This window comes from Molossus molossus, unplaced genomic scaffold, assembly GCF_014108415.1.
Source record: "Molossus molossus isolate mMolMol1 unplaced genomic scaffold, mMolMol1.p scaffold_m16_p_12, whole genome shotgun sequence".
NCBI lineage: Eukaryota > Metazoa > Chordata > Mammalia > Chiroptera > Molossidae > Molossus > Molossus molossus.
This window is the reverse complement of record NW_023425347.1, coordinates 79,062,477-79,087,858: the sequence shown is the minus strand read 5'-3', so window position 1 is coordinate 79,087,858 and position 25,382 is coordinate 79,062,477. Positions and strand designations below refer to the sequence as shown.

Below are 25,382 nucleotides of genomic sequence, written 5' to 3'. Positions count from 1 at the left end.
GTAATTTGACATTTTCAGGTTTTTATTGTTTTGTAAATTCACTGAAGATACAGACTTTTTTCCTTTTCTTTTTCTAACATTCTCTTTGTAGCCCTGTGTTGAAGAAAGTGGGGAAATCTGGAAATAAATTACTGCTATTTCCTACTGGAACTTAAAGTCCAGCTCTGGATATTATCAAGTAATCTCTAAATTATCTATTGGTCAAAAAAATCACAGTGGAAATTTTAAATATTTTGAACCGAAGGGTAATGAAAATGTACGTACTGGTATGATTAGCTAAAACAATGCTTAGAGAGAATTTAAAACCTTAAATGCTATTAGAAAAGAAGAAAAGCATCAGTGACATACCCATTCATCTCAATAAGTTAGAAAAATAACAGAAAATTAAATGCAAAGAATAATATAAGGAAATAAAAGTTAAAAACAGAAACTAATGAAATACTAAAGAAATTTATCTCTATTCTGTAGATAGAAAGACTTCAAAGATATTTAAGAAGGATAGTGACATGATCATATTTGTTTTCCAGAAAGAGACCTCTGGCAACAGTGTGGAGAATAGATAGAGGAGAAAAAACTAATCTGAGAAGCCAGTTAGGAGGCTTTTTCAATCACTAGTTCAGGTAAGAGATGGTGATGGTCTAATGTGGGATGGAGAGGAAGGAACATATTACAAGGATTAAGTTTGAATAAAAAAGATTTAAGAACCACATCCAGAAAAAAACTTGGATATATATACTGTCACAAGAAACAGACTGGAGATTAATAGACCAGAGGGTTTACTAGGTTTTTTAAGGGATTATTTTATAGACATAAACCTCAAACCTGTATATTAGGTAAGTTTAACCAGAGAAGCAGAACCAGTAGGAGATGTATATTTGGGAGAGATTTGGCTTACACAGTTGTAGGGGCTGGCTAAGCAAGTCTGAAATCCTTAGGGTAGGCTTGTCAGGAAGGGTAGGTTGGAACTCATGGGTACAGGCTGAAGCTGCTGTTCATAGGTACAATTTCTTTTATCTCTGAGAGAAGCCTCAAGCCTGCTTTTAAGGCCTTTCAGCTGACTAAATGAGGCCCACCCGTATTATCCAGAATACCCTCCTTAATGTCAACTGATTTTAGATTTTAATTACATCTGTAATATATCTTCACAACAACAGCTAGATTAGTGCTTGATTGAATAACTGGCAACTAGTAGTCTAGCCAGATTGACACATTAAAAAAAGCATACCTTGCCTACAAATTCTGTGATTATTCAGTCTTTAAAACAGCCTTCATGTTCCCAAATCTCAGGTTCAGTAACTGTGCTGTGTTATAAACTAGCTTCTAAGAAGGGCATACTCGCCAGCATACATTCAGAATAGTGGCTCATTCATACCAGGTATGAATGACAGGTTATGCTGTCAACTGAATATGAGAAATAGATCTGCTGTTACTGGTTAGTTGGCAGTGTACACCATGGATAAAAATAGATTAAATGTTAATATATCCAAAGCTTGAGGATTCATTGAGACATATGGGTTGATAAATTTATTATGTAGTTGGAAATGCACGTATGAAAATCTGTAATGGTAGAAGCCAAAAATAAATTTTGGGACTCCTCAGTATATAAATCCATACTTGAACTGTAGAAATGGAACAACTTCTTTAGGATAGTATTTAGACTGAAAAAGAATAAGAAGGATAATACCATGGGGAATACTAGCATTTTAAGGAAGGAAGAAAGACCAGTGAGCAATTAATGATTATCACAGGCAAAAAATGAGAGCCAAAAAAGTGGTGTCAAGGAAGCCAAGAGAGAAAACAATTCAAACAGTACACAGTGAAGCAGCGGGAGCTTTTCTAACAAAATCAGGAGTAAGACAAGGATGCCAGTACTATGATATTTAGTCACTATTGTGTTTGCTAACTTCTGTTCTTCTTACAGGTTTCAGTCTACATGTTACTTCTTTGAGAAGCAGTATTTGACACCCTTCACCCCCCAACTCTGAGTTAGGTATTTCTCTTATGTATTCCCATAGCACAGTGTACTTGCCCTGTAATAGCATGTGTCACCCTGAATGACAAATTTTATTGTTCTCTGTCTCCTATTAGAATAAAAGCTTTATGAAGCTAATTTTATTCACCAGTGTATGTACCCTCCATGCCTAGCACAACTCTTGGTCATATTAATCAAAGAATAAATAAACCAAGAGCATAGAGGAAGAGTATCCAAATAAGCCTAGAAATTTAGAAAAATGTAGAAGTAAGTGATGTCTTAGCTGAGCTCTAACAAATATGATGAGATTGAGAGTTTGGATTGAGTCCTGGCTGGTTAGAGCATCGGCCCATGGACCGAAGAGTTTTGGGTTTGATCCCCAGCCCCAGTCAGGGTTGTGCCACGGGCAACCATTTGATATGTCTCTTTCACATTGATGTTTCTCTCTATCTCTCCGTCCCTCCCACTCTCTCTAAAAAAAAATCAACAGAAAAATATCCTGTGGTGAGGATTAACCAAAAAAAAGGTTTAGATTGAAAAAGAGGTACACAGAAATAAAAGATTTCTGAGAGGTCTCTAAAATAAAGTTTTTTGGTGTTTTTTTTTTTTTTGCTTTTATTTTTTTAAATATCTACATCTTTGCTTCTTATTTTATTTTGTTTTTGTTTTTTTTATCCTTACCCGAGGACATTTTTGCATTTATCTTCAGATAGAGCTGGAGGGAGAGAGGGAGGAAGAGAGAGAGAGAAACATCGATTTGAGAGAGACACATCAAGTGGTTGTCACCTTCACGACCCCAACTGGGGCTGGGGACAAACTGCAACTGAGCTATGTGCCTTTAGTGGTAACTGAACCTGGGACTCTCCAGTCTGCAGGCTGACACTAACCGCTGAGCCAAACCGGCCAGGGCTCTTTTATGTCTTTTAATAAAACTTTATTTTAGCCCTGGCCGATTTGGCTCAGTGGTTGGAGCGTCGGCCTGCGGACCAGAGAGTCCCAGGTTCGGTTCCTGCTAAGGGCACATACCTTGGTTGCAGTTTGTCTCCGGCTCCGGTTGGGGTCATGCGGGTGACAACCACTTGATGTGTCTCTCTCACATCGATGTTTCTCTCTCTCTTATCCCCTCTCTTTCCCCCACCCCTGCTCTGTCTGAAGATAAATGCAAAAAAAAAAAAAATGTCCTCAGGTAAGGATAAAAAATTAATTAAAGGACATAAAAGAAACACTGAATGAATGTATTAGGCTTATTGAGAAGATTCAATTTGATGTTAGTTCTCCCAAAATTAATCTGTAAATGCAATTTTAATTAAAATCACAATAAGGATTTATTGAAAAGTCAATAGTAAGATTTATATGAAAAAAAATTAATGACCAAGAAAAGCCAGTATAATTATTTTTCACTTTTGTAAACAGTTTAATGTAGGGAAACAGATTAATGTGATAATCACTGTACTCCTATTCGTCTGTCCTTGATATTTAAAGCATTTGTGAGAATCTGTTATATACTTGAAAAATATGATCAAGGTTTTATTAAAAGCCAGTTTAATTTTTTAAAAGAATAAGGAGGGAGGAATTGCCCTCCTTATTTTAAAACTATAACAAGTACAGCATACTGCTTTTAAATGTAAGGACAGACAGATTAATGAAGCAAAAAACAGAGCCTGAAAATAAACCACATGTGTTTATAAGGAACCTTTGTAAATGTTAAGGTGGCATTTCAGAATACTAAAGAAAGAGTAGAATATTTAATTAATGGTGTTTATACAGTTGTTAACTATATGAAAAAAATAATTAGACTCATCTCACATCATACCCCAGTTTTATTTCTAGATGGATTCCAAATGTGAAAAGCAAAACTTTGAAATTCTTTTAGGAAAAAAAAAAAAGGCCTATCTCTAACTTTGAAGAAAATATAAAATTATAAAATACTGATCATCTTGGCTACATTAAAATTGAAAACTTATGACCCGGCCCGTGTGGCTCAGTGGATTGAGCGTTGTTTATGTACTGAGAGGTCCCGGTTCTATTCCCGGTCAGGGCACATCCCCAGTAGGCTTGATCCCCAGTAGGGGGTGTGTAGGAGGTAGCCAGTCGATGTTTCTATTTCTCCCTTCCTGTCTCTCTCAAAAAAAATCAATAAAAACATTTTAAAATTGAAAATGTATGTATTATAAAAGACACAATAAAGTTAAAAGACTAGGAGACTATTTTCATAAGGACAGATCAATAGAAAAACAGGTTGTTCCCAAAAGAGGAAACCCAAATGGTCAGTAAACACATGAAAATCAAATGATCAGGTTCATTAGTAATCAGGAAATGTAAATGGCATCAATGAGGTACCATTTCACACCCATCAGATCTGTAAAAAGTCTTACGTCAGATGTTGGTAAGCATAAAGTTAAAGGAACTGTGACGCATTCTTTTTTTTTTCTTTTTTTTTAATCCTCACCCGAGGACATTTTTCCATTTTTTGTACAGATAGAGTGGGAGGGAGAGAGAGAGAGAAACATCGACGTGAAGGGACACATCGAGTGGCTGCCACCCGCACGACCAACCAGGGCCGGGGACAAACTGCAACCGAAGTACGTGCCCTTAGCGGGAACCGAACCCGGGTCTCTCCAGACCGCAGGCCGACGCTTTAACCGCTGAGCCAGACTGGCCAGGGCACGCATTCTTGATAGTATTATTTGACATTACTTTGGAGAGCAGTTTTCAATATCTATAAAAGATGAGGTAAAGATGAAATTACACATATCTTAAAATTCATAATATATCGTAGAGATACCTGGCATAGGTGCCTGAGGCATTATTTGTAATAGCAGAAAATTGGAAAAGCCTAATAAGAAAGAGAAAACATTCTGAATGAGTACATAAATTGTTACATAATATTATATAATAATATATACTATATAATGAATTGAATCAGATCTACATCTATCAATATTAAATGAATTGAATGAGTTGAATCAGATCTACATCTATCAATATTGAAAACAAAGTTGGGGGCAGGGCAAATAGCAAAAGGATGTGTTATTTATGTAAATTTAAAACAGAACAAAAGTATATACTGGGTACATTTAAATGCAGTAAAAAGTTGTCAAAACCTAGATGAGACAAATACATACCAATTTCTTGATTGTGGTTCCCTTTAAGTAGAAAGAATGAAGAGGAATGGAATAGGTTGATTACGGTAGGGAGAGAAAAACCTGAAAGTCTGCATATTTCAAGAAAATGTGCGAGTATGTTTAATTGTGTAAACAAAGTGTGTGGCTAACTTGTGCCATTTGGGAAGCAAAGAAATCAGAAGATTGATAGTACTTTTTAAAGATTTATATGATAATAAAATGAAAACAAAACCTAAAATTGTAAATGGGTTTATTTAATTTTTAATGTTTTTATTTGATTTTTTTTTTTTTTTTTTTTTTTTTTTCAAGAGAGAGAGGGAGGAAGAGGGAGAGATAGATAGGAACATGAATGAAGGAGAAGCATTGATCAGCTGCCTCCTGCACGCACCCTATTGGGAATTGAGCCCGAAAACTGGACATCTGCCCTGACTATGAATCAAACCAGTGTCCTCTTGGTGCATGGGTCAACACTCAACCACTGAGCCACACTGGCCAGGCTAAATGGGTTTATTCTTTAATTGTAGTAATATGTAATGGTGCTGTGAACATACTGCACCGACCACCTTCCTTGCTTACATTTCTTTTTTTGTTCCTGTGTGATACTGATTTTGCAACCCTTGCACTTGGCATAGTGCACTGAGTTTAAAAACAGCTCTTATTGAACTTGAAATCTACTGGAGAAGACTGGTATTCAGCAATATAATGAGTACTACAAAGAAGTACTTAGTGCAATGAGAGTGTATAACACAGGGCAATCTCAGAGGAACATTTCTCTGAGGAAGTGACAGATGGGAGCTAGGTGAAATTAGTGATGGAGATAAACATGGAAGAGTACTCTAAGAAAAAGAGCAATCTAATAATAGTGTGACTTAATCTTGTCTTCAAAATGATTGTTTTCATGGTAGTTAATATCTTAACTCTCAACTACATATTTAAAATTAAACTTAATTTTACCAATCTAAGACTCAAAAAACTTTTCTTTTTTCACATTTTTTCATCTCTGAAATTGGGAGATGTCTTTTTTTTTTTTATCCTCACCCGAGGACATTTTTCCATTTTTTGTTCAGGTAGAGTGGGAGGGAGAGAGAGGAACAGAGAGAGAGAGAGAAACATCGATGTGAAAGGAACACATCGAGTGGCTGCCACCCGCACAACCGACCAGGGTCGGGGACAAACTGCAACCGAGGTACGCGCCCTTAGCGGGAACTAAACCCGGGTCTCTCAGGACCGCAGACCGACGCTCTAACCGCTGAGCCAAACCGGCCAGGGCTGAAATTGGGAGATGTCTTACAGTTGATGGTGTGGCAGTTTAATTGGCAAGTTTCTTTTTTAGATTACATAAAATATTGATATACCCTACCTTCATTGGCATCTTAAGATTTCATTAGATTCAATGAAATGGGGAGTTTATTTTTAGTTTAGCCTGCTTTTAGGCCAAACTCATTTTCAACTTTCATTTTACTGTTGTAATTCACGAATTTTAAGAGCATCACAATGAATCTGGCATTTATTAGTTGTACCTCCCTTAGGATATTTTTATTTACCTCATACTATACACCAGATAGGATGCTGAGAGTTTTACATGTATTATCTCTTAAACTTCGCCACAGTTGTATGAGTTAGGTGATAACTCTAACTGAAGTTTAGAGAATGAAAATCTCTAAAGTGACTCTCTCTCTCCAAAGGCCACATAGTTTATATTTCTATTAAATAGTTTATATGTGATATAATTTATTAAATTTATACTTAAAATCACAGTTTACATTTAAGGCTCAAGGTCACATGGTTTATGTTTTAAAAGAGGCCAACTGTTCTGACTTCAAAGCTTATGTTTTCAGTATTCACAGCTTTCTACTATATCCCTTAAAAAGCAAGATTTCTGGCAGACAAATGTCAGAACCAGGACAGCTTAATTGAAAAATGTTATTTTATTTGTATTGACTTTTTTTGGTACTTTTCAATAAAAAGTAGCTTTCTATAACACATTTACTGTATTTTGCTCCTAGAAGGAAGTAGTCAGAAAATATAAACAGTTGTAAAATTTAGTAATTGTAATTAATTCTGTTTAAGAGCCCAAAGTTCTTTGTAAGGAAAACAGATATTTTAGTAAGTAGTTTATTAATTACAATATTAGTGTTACTTGTTTCATATGTTTTTCTTGAGTTTAGGTATAAGATCTCTAAGATTAAGAAATAATTTGAGCCCTGGCCAGTTTGGCTCAGCAGTTAGAGCGTCGGCCTGCGGTCCAGAGAGACCTGGGTTCGGTTCCTGTTAAGGGCACATACCTTGGTTGCAGTTTGTCCTCGGCCCTGGTTGGGTCGTATGGGTGGCAACCACTTGATGTGTCCCTTTCACATCGATGTTTCTCTCTCTCTCCTCCCCTCTCTCTCTCCCTCCCACTCTATCTGAACAAAAACTGTCCTCTGGTGAGGATAAGAAAGAGAGAGGGAGGGAGGGGGAGAGAGAGAGAGAGAGGAAGGATGGGAGGGAGTTAGGGAGGGAGGAAGGGAGGAATTTGAACCCTGGCCGGTTTGGCTCAGCGGTTAGAGCGTTGGCCTGCGGTCCAGAGAGACCCAGGTTCGGTTCCCGCTAAGGGCGCGTACCTCAATTGCAGTTTGTCCCCGGCCCTGGTTGGTCATGAGGGTGGCAGCCACTCAATGTGTCCTTTTCACATGGATGTTTCTCTCTTCCTCTCTCTCCCTCCCACTCTGTCTGAACAAAAAATGGAAAAATGTCCTCTGGTGAGGATAAAAAATAATAATAATTTGAGTTTTATAATATTCATATTAGTCTTAGAAGTAGATCAAAGCAGAGCATTTCTTTAGGGTGAAATTAAAGTCTGATTTCAGGCAGGAAGGGCAGGAACTTTTATCAACAGGAGGTCAAGCAGGGTCAAGTATAGATATCTATCAGGCTTACCCAGTCTATTCTTATATTAGAAGACCAGTATAATGGCTGCAGGAATCACAGTGACAGTCTTCATCAAATCTGTTTCTTGATTCACTTTGTTTCAGTCTGATCCAAGCATGCCCTTCACATTTGATGGCTTCTTGGGATCACACTTTACTATCTCCCTGGGGAATTTTGTCTTGCTCCTAAATTGGTCTCCTGTTTCCTGCAACACTCTTCTGCCCCGCCCCCCCTTTTTTATTGTTTTGTTTTGTTTTGTTAATCCTCACCCCGGGATATTTTTTCCACTAATCTTTTTTTAGAGAGAGTAGAAAGGAAGGAGGTGGGGAGGGGAGGAGAGACAGAGAGAAAAACATTGATGTGAGAGAGACACATTGATCGGTTGGTTGTCTCCCTCATGTACCCCAGCCAGAGCAGGGATCAAACCTGCAACCTTGGTATGTGCCCTTGACTGAGAATTGAACTCAGAGACCCTTCCATCCGTGGGCTGACACTCTAACCTCTGAGCCAAACTGGGCAGGGCAAATTCACTCATTTTAAATGTGTATCTGTTGTCATTTTGTTTTTCCTTACTTTATGGAAAATTTCCTCATCTTCATCTTCTTTTTTTAATCCTCACCTAAAGATAATTGTTTCCATTTTTATCTTCAGATAGAGTGGGAGGGAGAGAGAGAAACATCACTTGGTTGCCTCCCGCACAACACTGACCAGGGCCGGGGACGAACCACGGCCGAGGTGCATGCCCCTTCCTGGAATCGAACCCGCAACTCTTTGGTCCAAGTGCTGATGCTCTACTGCTGAGCCAAACTGACCAGGGCCTCATCTTCATCTTCTAACCCTCTACTCACTTTTTCTTTTCTGCTGTTATGTTTTTAATTTCTAATCTTTTTTATTTCCTAAATGTTATTTTATTATGGCATACTGTTGTTTTATAAAGGCAGTATTCTCTCTTAGCTCTGAGATTAATTTATTTTGGTGTTTCTTTATCCTGCACATGCTTATTTTTTTTCCCAGTATATTTTTAATGTCTTCCATTTTGGAGGCTTTTCTCAAATATGTAACCTTGGTACTTGCCCTTTGAATATTTACTTGTGATTCAGTGGGAGTATAAACACTGACTAGACATTTTGAATGCATTGGTGGGGACTGTTTGTTGACTTTTGAGTTTTGTCATTGGGTGATTTCAATGGGTTGATGTTGGAGAATCTACAACACTACAACATTAGAACCCTTAGGTCTTTCCTCTTGGCTAATCAAGTTACCCTAACATGATTCTTCCAAACTCCTACCTGAGGGTAGCAGTCTAATTGCCTGCCTTCTGGAAGCCAAACTGGGGATTCTGGCTTGGAGAATGTCTGCATTCAGCATTTAATATTTATGGTTACTTAATCCTTTGTTTTTGGCTAAATCCTGTGCCTTCAACTATACTGGATATCCTCTCTCCAAGGAGCTGTTTACTTTTTCCAGAGACTAAAACTCCAGACTTATGCAGGGATGAAGAAGAGGAGCTAGACAAGGGATCCTAGGACTTGACCTGCTTCTCAGCTTTTCTGTGTTTTTCTACACCACCCCCATCCTTCTGTCACCAGTTTTCAGAGGTACCTAGTTCTGCCACATCTTATGCTTTTTGAGAATTTTATCGTGTAAATGCAGTTGTTTCTTATCATTCCCGACCGCTGGCTTGGAATTTCATTTTCTTAGATCTGCTATGTCAGTTACAACTTGTCAGCTTTCTTTTCATCTTCTTGAATTTGACACACTTTCGTTTTCTGTTCTCTCCTCCTTCTAGGATTTTGTCTGTTTTTTGTTTTTGTTTTTTTAATTCCTTACTGTGGTTATTGTTGAGTTTAGGGAAGGAATGAAATGAGCTCCTTATGGTTAATCTTTCATCTTAACCCAGGATCTGTTCTTAAAAGGCAGACAGAGGCTTTTTCTGGTTTCTTTTTCTAAATTCCAACCCATAAAGGAGTCCCTGTCTTATGGGTACTTAATCATTGTTTAAATGGATGATTAAGTCTTACTTCTATAAAACTCAGTTGGTAACAAGTTTGTCTGGAAGCCTGTTTTCTTGCCACTTGAACCTCTCATTAGGGCTGATTGAGTGTATTTATGACGTACCTGGCTTTCTCTGGAGCAAGTAACCAAGACAGCAAGGCAGAAGCTGCAATGACATTGAAAGTTACATTTTGCCATTTTCGTAATATCTTGTTAATTACTTGGATCAGATACATTCATTGCAGAAGAGACTTATAAAAAGGTGCAAATTTCACAAGGCAAGACTTATTTGGGACCATTTTAGAGGCTGGCTACCATACAAAGCTTTTGTCTTAGCTAGAAAAAGAACACATTAAACCCAAAGTAAGTAGAAGGTAAGGAATAATAAAGATCAATGAAAATTTTAAATAAAAAATTAATGAAGTAAATTTTGTTGGTTCTTTCTTAAATATTAATTAAATTAATTTTTACCAATACTAATGAAGATAAAGAGAAAGAACAGTTTACCTAGTATCAGGAATGAAAGGGGGGGTGTCAATAAAGATCTTTCAAAATTGAAAGCTTAATAAGGAAATGTTATGAACAACTTTATACCAATTAATTTGATAACTTAAGCACAACTTTATAAAAATTGACTCAGAAAAATCTGAATAGCCCCGTGTCAAAGAAATTTATTTCATAATTCTTTCTAATAAAACCCCAGGCCCAATCATTTCACTGGTGAGTTTTACCTAACATTTAAGAAAAAAATAATACCAATCTTTTACACATTCTTTTAGAAAACAGAAGACAAGAAAAGGCTTTTCAACTCAATTTTATGAGGATAGTATACCTCTGATACTGACACCTGAGGAAAAATGTAATCCTTTCAACAGAAGAATCATTTGACACCTTTTAACATTCTCAAGATAATTTACAACACTGGCCAGTGTGGGTCAGTGGTTGAGCATTGACTCCATGCATCAAGAGGTTGCCATTTTGACTCTCGGACAGGGCACATGCCCAGATTGTGGGCCTGATCCCCAGTGGGGGGCATGCAGGAGGCAGCCAATCGATGTTTTCTCTCATTGATATTTCTATCTTCTTCCCCTCTTCCTTCCTGTTTCTCTAAAATCAATTTTTTTAAAAACGTTTAAAAAAATTTTACAACAAACTAGCAATAAAATGAAACTTCCTGAACCTGATCAAAGCATCTACAAAAATATACAGGCATCATCATAGTAAATGGTAAAAAGATTTAATGCTTTTGCCTGAAGATCAAGAACAAGGCAAGGATACTTGCTCTCACTACTTCTATTCAATGTGCTGGAGGTCCAGACCAGTGTAGTGAGGCAGGAAAAATAAATGCATAATATTGTGAAGGAAGAATATTTCTTGATACAGAAACATACTTGTCTACACATAAAATCCTAAGGAATATACAAAAAAACAAACAAAAACACCTAATTAGAATTAATAGATGAAGTTTTAAGGTCACAAGATACTATTAACACTAGCAAAAATTAACGCTAGCAACATAACAAGAAATAATACCAGCATTCAACAATAGGGGAAATGAAAAAAAAGTATGTACCATTTATAATATGAAAAAATATAATATTTAGGAGTAGATTTAAAGAGATGTTTGAGATGTATGCAAGGCCTCTATATTAAAAGCTAAAACGTTCCTGAGAAAGAAAAATAAATATTCTTGGACCAGAAAACTCAAATTGTTAAGATGTTCATTCTCCCCAAATAGTCTATAGATTCAACACAATCTCAAAATCTCATAAAGGCTTTTTAAAATATAAATTGGTGCCCTGGCCAGTTTGGCTCAGCAGATGAGCGTCGGCCTGCGGACCAGAGTCCTGGGTTCAGTTACTGCTAGGGGCACATACCACAAAAAAATATAAAAATATAAATATAAATTGGCAAGCTGATTCTCAAGATTTGTATGGAAATGCAAAGGACCTAGAATAACCAAAACCATCTTGAAAAACAGAGTTGGAGGATTTAATACTACCTGATTTTAAGACATGTTTTAAAGCTACAGCAATGAGAAGAAGAAAAATGGGGGCTTTGTGGAAGTGGAGTCAAGATGGACATATAAATCAAATAATAGAATAGTTACAGATACAGAAATTCCTGAACCTGATCGAATTATCTACAGAAATATACAGGCATCATCATAGTAAACAGTAAAACCATCTCCTAAGAACACTTACGCGGATGAAAAGACAAGCTACTACCAGGAGAAATATATCTGGACAAAAAACTTGTATCGAGAATATATGAAAAATGTATAACTCAGACAGTTTTTAAAAAGTAGTCAAGCCCTGGCCAGTTTGGCTCAGCGGTTAGAGCGTCGACCTGTGGTCCCGAGAGGCCCAGGTTCGGTTCCCGCTAAGGGCGCGTACCTCGGTTGCAGTTTGTCCCCGGCCCTGGTTGGTCGTGCGGGTGGCAGCCACTCGATGTGTCCCTTCACGTCGATGTTTCTCTCTCTGTTCCTGTCTCTCCCTCCCACTCTACCAGAACAAAAAAGGAAGAAAAAAAAAGTAGTCAAAAGCAGACACTTAACACAAAAAATATATGTGGATGGACAGTAAGCACATGCTAATCATTGGTCATTGGGAAATGCCAGTAAGGACCACAGTGAGATATCACTTCACATCTACTAGATTGGCTAAATTTCAGAACAATAGCACCAAATGGAGCAACTTGAAATGGCAGGAAGGTAAAATTACACTACTTTGAAAAAAAAATTTGGCATATTTTAACATATTTAAACATTCTCTTGCCATATAATCCACCAATTCTGTTCCTAGGTCTTTCCCCAAGAGACCTGAAAAACAGGTTGATACAAAGATTTATGCTTATAAACGTGTACGTGTTCGTAATAACTAGAAACTGGAAACAACCTAAATGTCCAACAAAACAGGTGAATGGAGAAACTATGATCTATTCATACAATGAAATACTACCCTGCAATGAAAAAGAACTAACTTATACAATGGTATGGATAAATCTCAGCTAAAATGTTCAAAGGAAGCCAGACACAAAATAGTATATACAGTATAATTGCATTTATATGAAATTCTGGAAGCAGTTAATCTGTTATGAAAGGAATCAGATAAGTGGTTGTCTGGGACAGATGTAGGAGGAACTAATTACACTGGGACAGGAAAGTACTTGGTGGGGTGATATAAAGATTCTGCCCTAATTGGGGTGGTGTTACCATTAGATGTGTACATTTGTCAGAATCACTGAACTTTACACTTAAGATGCATTTTATTATATGTCAATTACACCTTAATTTGTTTGTTTGCATTTTTAATGAGATTTCACTATACAACCACCAGAAATGCTAAAAGTCTGACAATACTAACAGTTGAGAATTTGGCACAACAGTGACTATTACAAACACTGGCTGCTTTGGCTCAGTGGTTAGAGCGTCAGCCCACAAACCAAAGGGATTCGGGTTTGATTCCCAGTCAAGGGCATGTACCTGGGTTGCAGATTCGATCACTGGCCCAGGTCAGAGTCGTGGAGAAGGCAACCAGTGTGTCTGTCTCACATTCATGTTTCTGTCTCCTTCTCTCCCACTCTATCTAAAAATCAATGGGGGGGCGTTGGTCAGTTTGGCTCAGCAGTTAGAGCATTGGCCTGCAGTCCAGAGAGACCCGGGTTCGGTTCCCGCTAAGGGCGCGTACCCTGGTTGCAGTTTGTCCCCGGCCCTGGTTGGTCGTGCGGGTGGCAGCCACTCGATGTGTCCCTTTCACATGGATGTTTCTCTTTCTCTCTCTCTTCCTCTCTCTCCCTCCCACTCTATCTGAACAAAAAATGGAAAAATGTCCTCGGTTGAGGATAAAAAAATAAATAAAAATAAATAAAAAATAAAAATCAATGGGGGAAAAAGGAGAAACATCTTTAACAAAAAATTAAAAAGAAAAGCAGCTTTAAGAAAATATCAGTGGAAAAATATCCTCAGGTGAGGATTAACAACAACAAAAATACTTGCCTTGGTCGGTTTGGCTGAGCAGTTAGTGTCAGCCTGAGGACCAATGAGTCTCGGGTTCAATTCTGGTCAAGGGCATATACCTGGTTGGGGTTGTGCAGGAGGCAACCACTAGATGTGTCACTTTCACGTTGATGTTTCTCTCTCTCTCTCTCTTCCTCTCTCTCCCTCCCACTTTTTCTGAACAAGAATGAAAAAATGTCCTCAGGTGAGGATGAAAAATAAAATATTTTTAAGTGTTTAGCATCATCTAGAAAAGTTAGAGACTCAGTTTAGCATCATCTAGAAAAGTTAGAGACTCAGCAGTTCTTTTAGATACAGCCTTGTCTACTAGAGAAATTTGTATGTGTATGTGCAGCAAAAAGACCATCTATATGTTTATGACATCATTTTATTAACCAAAATACCAACTGAAACATCCACCAGTATTAAAATGGGTAAATTGTATACTTCTTAACCATGTTGTTAGCAATGAAAATGGAGAAACTAATTACATTTAATTAATATAGATGATTTAGAAACAATTTTCTTAATCCTCACCTGAGGATATTGTTCTGTTTATCTTCAGATAGAGTGGGAGGGAGGGAGAGAGGGAGAGAGAAACATTGACCTGAGAGGGACACATCAACTGGTTGCCTCCCACACGACCCCACCAGGGCCAGGGACAAACCACAACTGAGGTACGTGCCCTTGACCAGAATCAAACCTGCGACTCATTGGTCCGCAGGCCGACGCTCTAACTGCTGATCCAAACCAAACCGGCCAGGGCTACAAACAAAAAGTTTTAACAACAGTCTCAAAAAGAATACATGCTTTATATTTCCAGTTACACAGAGTTCAAGAACTAGGAAAACTAGCCCAGCTGGTGTAGCTCAGTGGATTGAGTATTGTCACATGGACTGAGGGATCCCAGTACAATTCCCAGTTGGGGCACATGCCTGGGTTGTAGGCTTGATCCCCAGTGAGGGGCCTGCAGGAGGCAGCGGATCAATCTATCTCTCTCACATTGATGTTTCTATCTCTCCCTTCCTCATTCTCTAAATAATAAATCAATAAACACATTTTTTACAAAAGAACTAGAAAAACTAAACTGGTGTTTAGGAATCTGTACTTACATTGTAAATCTATAAAGGAAAGGAAATGATTACCATAAAAGCCAGGATTTTAGTTACTTTTAGAGGAGAGAGGAAGTCAGAGTTGGGAAGGGGCTAGGGAAGAGATTTTAGGATACTGGCATTATTTCTTAATTTGAATGCTGATTACATGGTATTCACTTTATTTGTTAAATGGCACATTCATGTTTTAGACACTTTAATAAATATGTGACATTTACATTAAAAATTTTTAAGTTAAACAACTTTTTTTATTTATCAATATCTCCTAACTCTACTATGTTAATATTTTGCTAGGTGATAATAGGAAATGCAAAGATGTGTAACGTTGCCTCACAAAGTGCTCACAAAGGACTTCCATAAAAAGACATTGTGTGCCCTGGCCGGTTTGGCTCAGAGGTAGAGTGTCCGTCCACCCGTGGACCAATAAGTCTCGGGTTTGATTTCAGCCAAGGGCACATACTCCGGTTGCAGTTTGTCCTTGACCCTGGTTGGGGTCATGTGGGAGGCAGTCAGTCAATGTGTCCCTCTCACATTGATGTTTCTCTCTCCCTTTCTCCCTCCCACTCTATCTGAAGATAAAGAGAAAAATATCGTCAGATGAGGATTAAAAATGAATAAAAATGGCATTGTGTAATGAGTGGTCTTAATTTCTGTTCTCGTGCTTTCAGAGCCAGGGAAGTAAACTATAAAATAACATGGTATGGCAGATAACAGCTATACCATGTAACCTCTCAGGAGGTAGTACGTGTACATTAAAGTGTATTTGTGGTTATGGTTTTGCCAAGAGCCATCATTCCTTTACTGCTTTGTTTTATACTATTCATTTGGACCTAGACTCATTTTGATACTTGTATTCCTAGTTATTTTAAATATGACAAAATATTTATTTTCTTTTAAACGTCTGTTGTTTTAGTCGTGTCCTAACAGAAATTTTTAGTTTTAACACTCTAAAAAGCAAACTTAATCCTAATTTCTTCTTTGTGTAACATTCTCTCGTGTAATGCCTTTAAGAAGTTTATATTGACAAAATGATGTTGCCTAGAATTAAGACCTCAATAGATCAAAGGACATTAGTAGACATCTTCAAAAATGAGAAAAGGAGCGCTCTATTGAGCTATTAGGTTCTGGGCATAAATAGGTACCTTACATTGAATACCCACCCTAATACTATGAATAGTAAGTATTTTCTAATTTTACAGATGAACAAATAGAAATTCAGAGAAATTAGTAAGTGCTAAACCTAGGATTAAAATCCAAGTTCATTTTATTTTCCCAGCCTGTCCTTTATTATTCTAACACTGCTACCCATGAAAAGAAGAAAATAAACCTAATTTGAAAAGCAAGTGTGCACCCGGCCGGTGTGGCTCAGTGGATTGAGTGTCATATCATCGACTGTGAGGTCCTGGTTCGATTCCCAGTCAGGGCACATGCCCGGGTTGTGGGCTCGATCCCCAGTAGGCGGCGTACAGGAGGCAGCCAGTCCATGTACCTCTCTCACATCGATGTTTCTCTCTCTCTTAAAAAAGCAATAAAAACATATTTTAAAAAAGAAAGAAAAACAAACATCCAACAGTAATTGACAAAAAAAATTAAGGGATACATTTTCAACAGCAACAAAAATTAGTGATAAATCTATTGAAAGATACATGAGAGTTTATTGGGTATTATAAAACAATGAAATTTAAGTGGCCTTAATAAATTCAGAAATATGCTGTGTTCCTGAATTGAAAGACTATCTCACTGTTTTCTAGATATCTAGTCAATTTTTGTTTTGTTTTGTTTTGTTTTGTTTTATCCTCACCCAAGGACATTTTTCCATTTTTATTCAGATAGAGTGGGAGGGAGAGAGAGAGAGAGAAACATCGACGTGAAGGGACACATCGAGTGGCTGCCACCCACACGACCAACCAGGGCCGGGGACAAACTGCAACGGAGGTACATGCCCCTAGCGGGAACCGAACCCGGGTCTGTCTGTACCGCAGGTCGACGCTCTAACCGCTGAGCCTAACCGGCCAGGGCTCTAGTCAATTTTTGTAAAAAAAATTTTTTCTTTGGTTGTATTTATACATATCTATATTTTAGCAGTCTAACTAGCTGATATCTCATTTCCACCAACTTCCTCTTCAGTAATATCTGTACTTTATCAATTTTATTTATCTGAAATCTAGTACCTGCCCATTAACTTTAATTGTATGAATATACTACACATTTATCTGTTCAGTTGATGGATATTTAGGTTGTTTTCATCTTTCTACTATTAAAAACAATGCTACAGTAAGCATTTTTATTCATATCTCCTTTTGCAGATATGGGATTTCTCTCGAGTATACATTCCAATATAGTGGAATTGCTGAATTAGAAATTATGCACATCTTCAAATTTACTATATATTACCATTTGTACAGTTTATATTCCTGTAATCTTTATGAGAGCTTTCATTCTCCCACTGGTTACTGATCTTGAAACTTTTTGCCCATCTTGATTGGTGTAAAATTATAGCTCAGTATTGTTTGTATATATATTACCTTAATTACAAATAAGAAAAGTAGTGAGAATTTATGTTTTTGACATTTAACTTTTCTATGAAATGCCTGCCACTTTTACTGTTTTATCTTCATTTATAGGAACTTAGATGCTAATCATTTATAATGTCTATTATACATATCCTCTACCTGGTGGATTTTTTTTTTTTTAACTTTGTAATGGTTTGTAGTTTTATATCTTGTTTAGGAAATTCTTACCTCCATGATCAACATATTCTATATTTCACTCTAAACTTTGTTTTTCTTTTTATATTTAGTTCTCTGAATAGAAATTTGCTTTTGTGTAGAGTACAGGGTAGGTTTTCAAGTCTATTTGGCTGGTTTGTGTGTCCCCCTGGTCTCTTGATTTGAAAAGGATTATTAAAATCATGATGAATGATAGGACTAACCTTACTCTTAAAACTTGTCTTGGCTATTCATGTTTTATTGCTTTTTTGTATTAATTTCTGTATCAGCTTCTTAAGTTCCAGAGGTTGTGGAGGTTATATCCTGTTGGTATTTTGGTTGAAATTGCTTTGAATTTGCAGATTAATTTGGGGATAATTTTCATGAATTGGGTGCATTACTCCATGTATTTAAATCTTCTGTAATAGCTTTCAATAGTAAAGATACCTATTACTTCTATAGGTCTTATACATCTTTTGTTTGGTTTCGTTCCAAGTACCTTATGTCTTTTGTTGTGATTTTAAGTGTTTTTTTTTTATATATATATTTTAAGTTGATTGGTAATGTATGAGAATATAATTTATTTTCATATGTTGATCTTAAGCTAGGAACCTTGCTGAACCCTTATTAATTCTGTAATTTATCTACAGATTATTGGGTTTCCTGTGTTGATAGTCATAGAGAATAATAATTTTGTTTATCCCTTTCCTTTCTCTTTGCCTTTTAATTTTTTAACTTGAATTAATGTGCTAGCTAGTACTTCCTATTAACTAAAGTTGAATTTTCCATAGATTTTTGGTGGATAACTTTTTTAAATTTTATTTTTGTTACGGACAGTATTACAGATGTCCCTCATTTTCCCCTTTTTGCTCTCTTCCACCTCTGCCCCCAGGCCTTCACTATTCTATTGTCTGTGTCCATGGGCTGTGCAAATAAATTCTTTGATTAATCCCTCCCTCCCCCGAATTCCCCATCCTTTTGAGAACTGTCTGTTCTATGCATTCATGTCTCTGGACCTATTTTGTTAATTAGATTCCACATATAAGTGAGATCATGTGATATTTGTCTTTCTCTGACTGGCTTATTTCACTTAGCATGATAATCTCCAGGTCCATCCATGATGTTGCTAAGAGTAAGAGATCCATCTTTTTTTACAGCTCCATAGTATTCCACTCTGTAATGTACCATAGCTTTTTTATCCATTCATCTACTGATGGGCACTTGGGCTGTTTCCAGATCTTAACTATTGTAAGTAATGCTGCTATGAACATAGGGGTGTATGCCTTCTTTCTGATTGGTGTTTCAGGATTCTTAGTGGTAAATAACTTTTATCAAATTAAGAAAGTTCCCTTCTGCCCTGGCCAGTTTGGCTCAGCAGTTAGAGCGTCAGCCTACAGATTGAAGGGTCGCAGGTTTGATCCCTGGTCAAGGGCATATACATGGGTTGCAGGATAATGGAAAAATTATCCTCGGAGTGAGGATTAATGAGGGAAAAAAGAAAAAAGAGCGTTCTTGTCTAGTCCTGGTATAGTGAGAGTATTAGCTATGGTGCTGAATTTTATCTAATGCTTTTGGGGAGAGCCATTATCCATGGAAATGATTGTATACTTATTTCCTTTTCTTTTTCTTTTAAATCCTCACCCAAGGATATTTTTCTATTAATTTTCAGATAGAGTGGGAGGGGAAGAGAGAGGGAGACATATCAGTTGGTTGCCTCCTGCACAACCCTAACCAGGGCCAGGAGTCAAATCGCAACCGAGGTACGTACCATTGACCAGAATTGAACCCGTGACCTTTGGTCCGCCGGCTGACGCTCTAACCGTTGAGCCAAACCGACCAGGGCTATTTCCTTTAATACATTAATGTGGTAGTCTTTGTTAATAGGTTTATTAAACATTTAACATAAATATCACTTTTTTTTTTTTTTAATCCTCACCCGAGGACATTTTCCCATTTTTTTGTTCAGGTAGAGTGGGAGGGAGAGAGAGTAACAGAGAGAGAGGGAGAAACATCAATGTGAAAGGAACACATCGAGTGGCTGCCACCCGCACTACCAACCAGGGCAGGGGACAAACTGCAACCGAGGTACGTGCCCTTAGCGGGAACGGAACCCGGGTCTCTCAGGACCGCCGGCCGACGCCCTAACTGCTGAGCCAAACCGGCCAGGGCTAAATATCACTTTTCAATTAAAATTAACTAATTTATGAAAGGAGAAAGAATAACATGCTTATTTATACTTAGGTTTATAAAATGTTAAGGATTTAACCAAGGGCTGAAGAAGCACATCTGTGCTCATTAAAATTTATACCTAATTCAACTTTACTCAACCCTTTTTCCCCCCCGAAATTTAAGGTAACAACTCTTTGAAATTAATCAGTTCATGAAGCAGTAGTTTTTTGTTTTTTTTCCCATACACATTCACAATTACTACTATAAATAAGACATTCGTAATTTCTCTAGTTTCAATCTGAACATCTAATTTGTAGTAACAAGATGTGGGTTCTAGTACAGATTTTCTAATTCACTGTATGGCCCTAGACGAGCCATTTTAGATCTTTGCCTTCACCCACATGTAACAAGGATAATAATACCTTTTTAAACTTACTTTATAGGCAAGTAAGCATAGGATTTATGTGAAAACATTTTGCTAAAGCTGCTAAACAAACATAAGGTAATTATGTATCATTTTATCATACTATTTTCTAATCTTTGATTTGTTTTTTATAATTTAACCAAAATAAAGATTGCATACTTTCAAACTACAAAATCAGTAGTTATACAAGGTGAATTAAAGTAGTAAAGCTGGTCATAAAAGTAAACCGATTCATCCACACTCTCGTTTAATTACATTAAGAATTAAAAATTAGCCCTAGCTGGTTTGGCTCAGCGGTTAGAGCATCAACCTCTGGACCAGAGAGGCTTGGGTTCGGTTCCTGCTAAGGGCACATACCTCGGTTGCAGTTTGTCCCCAGCCCTGATTGGGGTTGTGTGGGTGGCAACCAGTTCATGTGTCTCTCTCACATCAATGTTTCTCTTCCTCCCCCTCTCCCTCTCGTTCTATCTGAAGATAAATGTAAAAATGTCCTCAGGTGAGGATAAAAACATTAAAAAAGAAAAGAATTAAAAATTATAGCATGGCCAGTGTGGCTCAGTGGTTGAGTGTTGACCCATGCACCAGGAGGTTGCCCATTTGATTCCCGGTCAAGGCACATGCCCAGGTTGTGGGCCTAATCCCCAGTGGGGAGCATGCAGGAGGCAGCCAGTCGATGTTCTGTCTCATTGATGTTTCTCTCTCTCTCTCTAAAAATTAATAAAGGAAAAAAATTTTTTAATAAAAAAAGAATAATTATAAAAGTAGGTAAAATTTTGTGAAAATATTTGTATTTATTCTAGCATCAGCCATGGCATCAGGTACTTGAACAGTCATATTGTTAATAGACTTCGTCAGATTTGGCAGCCCAACCGGGATCTGTTAGCCCGTACACCAGATCAAGTATGTCATTCTCCTTATCAGTGATTGCTTCTAATTTCTCATATATGTGCTTTTCAAAGATGAGGTTACAGGTAGAGCAAGCCAAGGTTCCCTCACAAGCACCAAAACCATCAACATCTAGATTATTTTCAACCACAACATCTAGCAGAGAGTCACTGACTTTTTCTTTGGTTGTTCATGATTCTCCATTTTGATTTAAAAAGTGGACTGTTAATTTATCTTCTGAGTTGCTCCACGCCTGTGCGATATGCTCAATGTCCGAATGCCGCCACCGAGCAAGCCTAGCTCAGTGCTTCCGCTGGGCCCCTGGCTTCCCTCAAGGCCACCGTGTCCAAGATGGGGTCTAGAGAGGAGGTGTGCAGAAGCCATATGGCCGGTGGTTGGGTAACTACCAGATGCAACACAGGCTGCACAACAGAGCTCCCCTAGTGCAGCGGACTGCTTGGGCCAGTGCCTGATGCCAAGGGCCGAGGGAAGGATCTGGCAGGCTGGGGTGCCAAAGAGGTCCTGCTCAGTGCTGCACTCCCAGGGCTGTAAGAGCTTTTTTCCCTCCCTGTTTCATTGTCACCTCAGATGCCCACATTTTTCTAGAGAAGATGGTAAACAATAAAATGATTAAAAGCATAGTAGGATAAATAGTAAGGAAAATTAATAGAAGAATGTTAAATAGGTAAATAATGTTTGTTAAGTAGTTTCAACTCTGATGTAAGACATTAGTTGTGAAAGCTAGTATTATAATAATCTAGTGAAGAAAATTTACCTGTAGGATTGAAGTAAAGGCAAAATAAACATGTTACTTACCATATGTTTATTTTTCTTTATTTACTTTAAAAAAATTAGCCTAGCCCGGCTGGTGTGGCTCAGTGATTGAGCATTGACCCATGCACCAAGAGGTCGCCAGTTCGATTCCCAGTCAGGACACATGGCCAGGTTGCAGGCTTGATCTTCATTAGGGGCCCTGCAGAAGGCAGCTGATCTGTGTTTTGATCTCTTACCAGTGTTTCTTTTCCCTTTCATGTCTAAAAATCTATCTAAAAAAGTTTTTAAAGAAATCATGCCGTTTGCCTGGTCGGTGTGGCTCAGTGGTTGAACGTCTACCCATGCACCAAGAGGTCACTGGGTCGATTCCTGGTCAGAGCACATGCTCAGGTTGTGGACCCAATCCCCAGGGGGCGGGGCATGCAGGAGGCGGCCAATCGATGTTCTCTCTCATTGATGTTTCTATCTTTTCCCTCTCCCATCCTCTCTCTTAAATTAATAAAGAAAAAAATTTTAGCCCTGGCCGGTTTGGCTCAGCGGTTAGAGCGTCGGCCTGCGGTCCGGAGAGACCCAGGTTCGGTTCCCGCTAAGGGCATGTACCTCGGTTGCAGTTTGTCCCCGGCCCTGGTTGGTCGTGCGGGTGGCAGCCACTCGATGTGTCCCTTTCACATCGATGTTTCTCTCTCTCTCTCCCTCCTGCTCTATCCGAACAAAGAATGAAAAAGTGTCCTCGGGTGAGGATAAAAAAAAAAGAAAAAAGAAAAAAAATTCTTATTTTAATCATGCTGGTTGACTATTAGAAAACTACAACTGTAGCTAGGTAACAATGGGCAGATACCACTTACTATTGTTACTACCTATAGCTTGAACTAGCACTAAATAACATTTAACTCTTGTTGTCTACTCAAATCTGTACAAGACAGGGAAAGCTCTCACTAGAATAAACAGTCTGGAGTAGCATAGAAAGCTTTATTTAAGGCACAATACATAACCTTCTCATTTGTTAAGGGTCTCAGGCCTTCTTGGTTCCTTTACAGGCCTTGTCTCACACCCAAGAACACTTCTCTGTACATGTAGTAAAGAATGGAATGATTCAATTACCATGGTGAAAGAGAGATTATAAGAATTGTAGTGTTTAGCTTTTCTGTTCTTGTGCTTGTCTTTCAGTCAAATAGAGGTCAGATTGAAACTGCCTAATTTTGGAAATACTTATATATGTATGTAAGTATACATAAAGGATAATTTTAACTATAATTAGCCTGAAATAATTTCTCAATTTTTTTAAGGAAACATTAATTTGTACTATTTGTGTTTTTCTTCTTAGTTTCTGCCACTGCCTTCTACAAAGCACAACCTGTAATTCAGTTCATGTGTGAAGTTCTTGACATTCATAATATTGATGAGCAACCAAGACCTCTGACTGATTCTCATCGGGTAAAATTCACCAAAGAGATAAAAGGTGAATTAATTAGCATTTGGAACAACTTAACTATAAAATTCATGAGTAAAACAAGCTTATTGAAAAAAATTTAATTAAAATTTCTTCATGTAACATTACCAGTAAAATAAAGATCAATTCTAAAATGTTGTATTAAGTTCATTACCATATCATCTTAGGGAGTGTTTCAGTGAAAGAAGTATCAAGTAATGAAATTAATATCAATACCAGCTAATTTTTTCTTAATACTTTCTCTTACTAACTGAAGGCATAAGAGTATCTCATATGGTAATGCTTCTATAATACTGTTAAAAGTAGAAAGCTTATTTCAAAAATGTTACTTTATAACTGGAATCATTCCTTGAACAAATTCTAATATAATGACTTACATATTTTTCTGAAATGAGCAGAATATTTTATTCCTTTGAAAATTTATGGATGTGGGGCTAGCATGAGTCATGTGTTGTCCTAAAGTTGGAACTTAGTTATTTCATGTACATTATACAGTTGATCATTGATCTTGCCTCTTAGTAGCTAAAGTTTGTACAGTAGTGTTGAATCTTATATGTGTTTTACTAATTTAATTAATCTCTCATGGTCTTCTAAAAATTAAGAAAAAAATAATTTTAATAGTGTTCTAAAATGTATGTTCTGTATATATTTACTCTTTGTATGTATGAACATTCCTATATACATTTAAAAATACATACACAGTTTTTTGCCTTGTCCAGTTTGCTCAGTGGTTAGAGCCTTGGCCCAAGGACTGAACGGTCTCGGGTTCAATTCTCAGTTAAGGGCATGTACCTGGATTTCAGGTTTAATCCTGGCCCCAGTTGGGGTGAGTGCAGGAGGTAACCAATCAATGTGTCTCTCTCACATTGATGTTTCTCTCTCTCCCCCTCCTCCTCCCTCCTCTCTCTCTCCCCACTCCTCCCCCTCTCCTCTCTCTCCCTCTCTCCTCTCTCTTCCATTCTCTCTTTTAAAAAATCAATGGAGCCCTGGCCGGTTTGGCTCAGTGATTAGAGTGTCGGCCTGCGGTCCAGAGAGACCCAGGTTCGGTTTCCGCTAAGGGCACGTACCTTGGTTGCAGTTTGTCCCCGGCCCTGATTGGTCGTGTGGGTGGCAGCCACTCGATGTGTCCCTTTCACATCGATGTTTTTCTCTCTCTCTCTTCCTCTCTCTCCCTCCCACTCTATCTGAACAAAAAATGGAAAAATGTCCTCGAGTGAGGATAAATAAATAAATAAATAAAATAAAATAAAAAATCAATGGAAAAAATATCCTTGAGTGAGGATTAACAAAATAAATAAAAATACAGTTTTATATACAAACTCACATACACGGACTTTATCAGCAATTTAAGGGATTTTTCAAGAGTAGTTTTGATTAACAGTAGCAGCTGAATACATCCTGCTTGCTCCAGTGATCAATCATTCTTTGCCATTTAGTAACCAGGAAAGAGGTAATCATTGTAATAAAACATTATAAGGAAAATTTTGCCTGCTTTGAAAGTAAGCATCTATGTATCTCAAGGAATTGAAGTATACCAAAAATAAGAAAATGTTATATATATCTGTGTTGCAATCATACCATTATCCTTTCATAATTTGTATTAACTACACAGTTAGCATTGTTGGGAGATAGTGCATTACCCCCCATTAATATGTGATCATCTAAATGCCATGGTTTCCAGTGGAGTTGCTGCTTAGTTACCACCTCTGATATCATGAAGTCATTTAGATTATTTTGCGGTAACTATGCTATCAACTCATATCACCACTTTATCACAGACAATACAAGATGTACAGAACAAGGATTCAACTGCTGCCCGAAGAGCATGGACTCGATCTTAACTTCAACTGCTCAGGGGCCT

General features: G+C 37.6%; 1 protein-coding gene across 10 annotated transcripts in view; it reads left to right on the top strand.

Annotated features, from left to right (window-relative positions):
• LOC118626067 (protein argonaute-3) overlaps positions 1–25,382 on the top strand; it is a 128,073-nt gene that overhangs the window by 64,666 nt on the left and 38,025 nt on the right. For 5 of the 10 annotated variants that reach the window (XM_036255330.1, XM_036255331.1, XM_036255333.1 and 2 more), the window contains one exon: positions 23,396–23,530. In XM_036255330.1, the coding sequence (XP_036111223.1) occupies positions 23,396–23,530 (135 nt within the window). Of the gene's footprint in view, positions 1–585; positions 621–1,921; positions 1,991–9,480; positions 9,606–20,471; positions 20,491–21,212; positions 21,313–23,238; positions 23,293–23,395; positions 23,531–25,382 lie in introns of those variants that run through there. The other 5 variants (XM_036255335.1, XM_036255339.1, XM_036255340.1 and 2 more) reach the window with 5 other exon arrangements.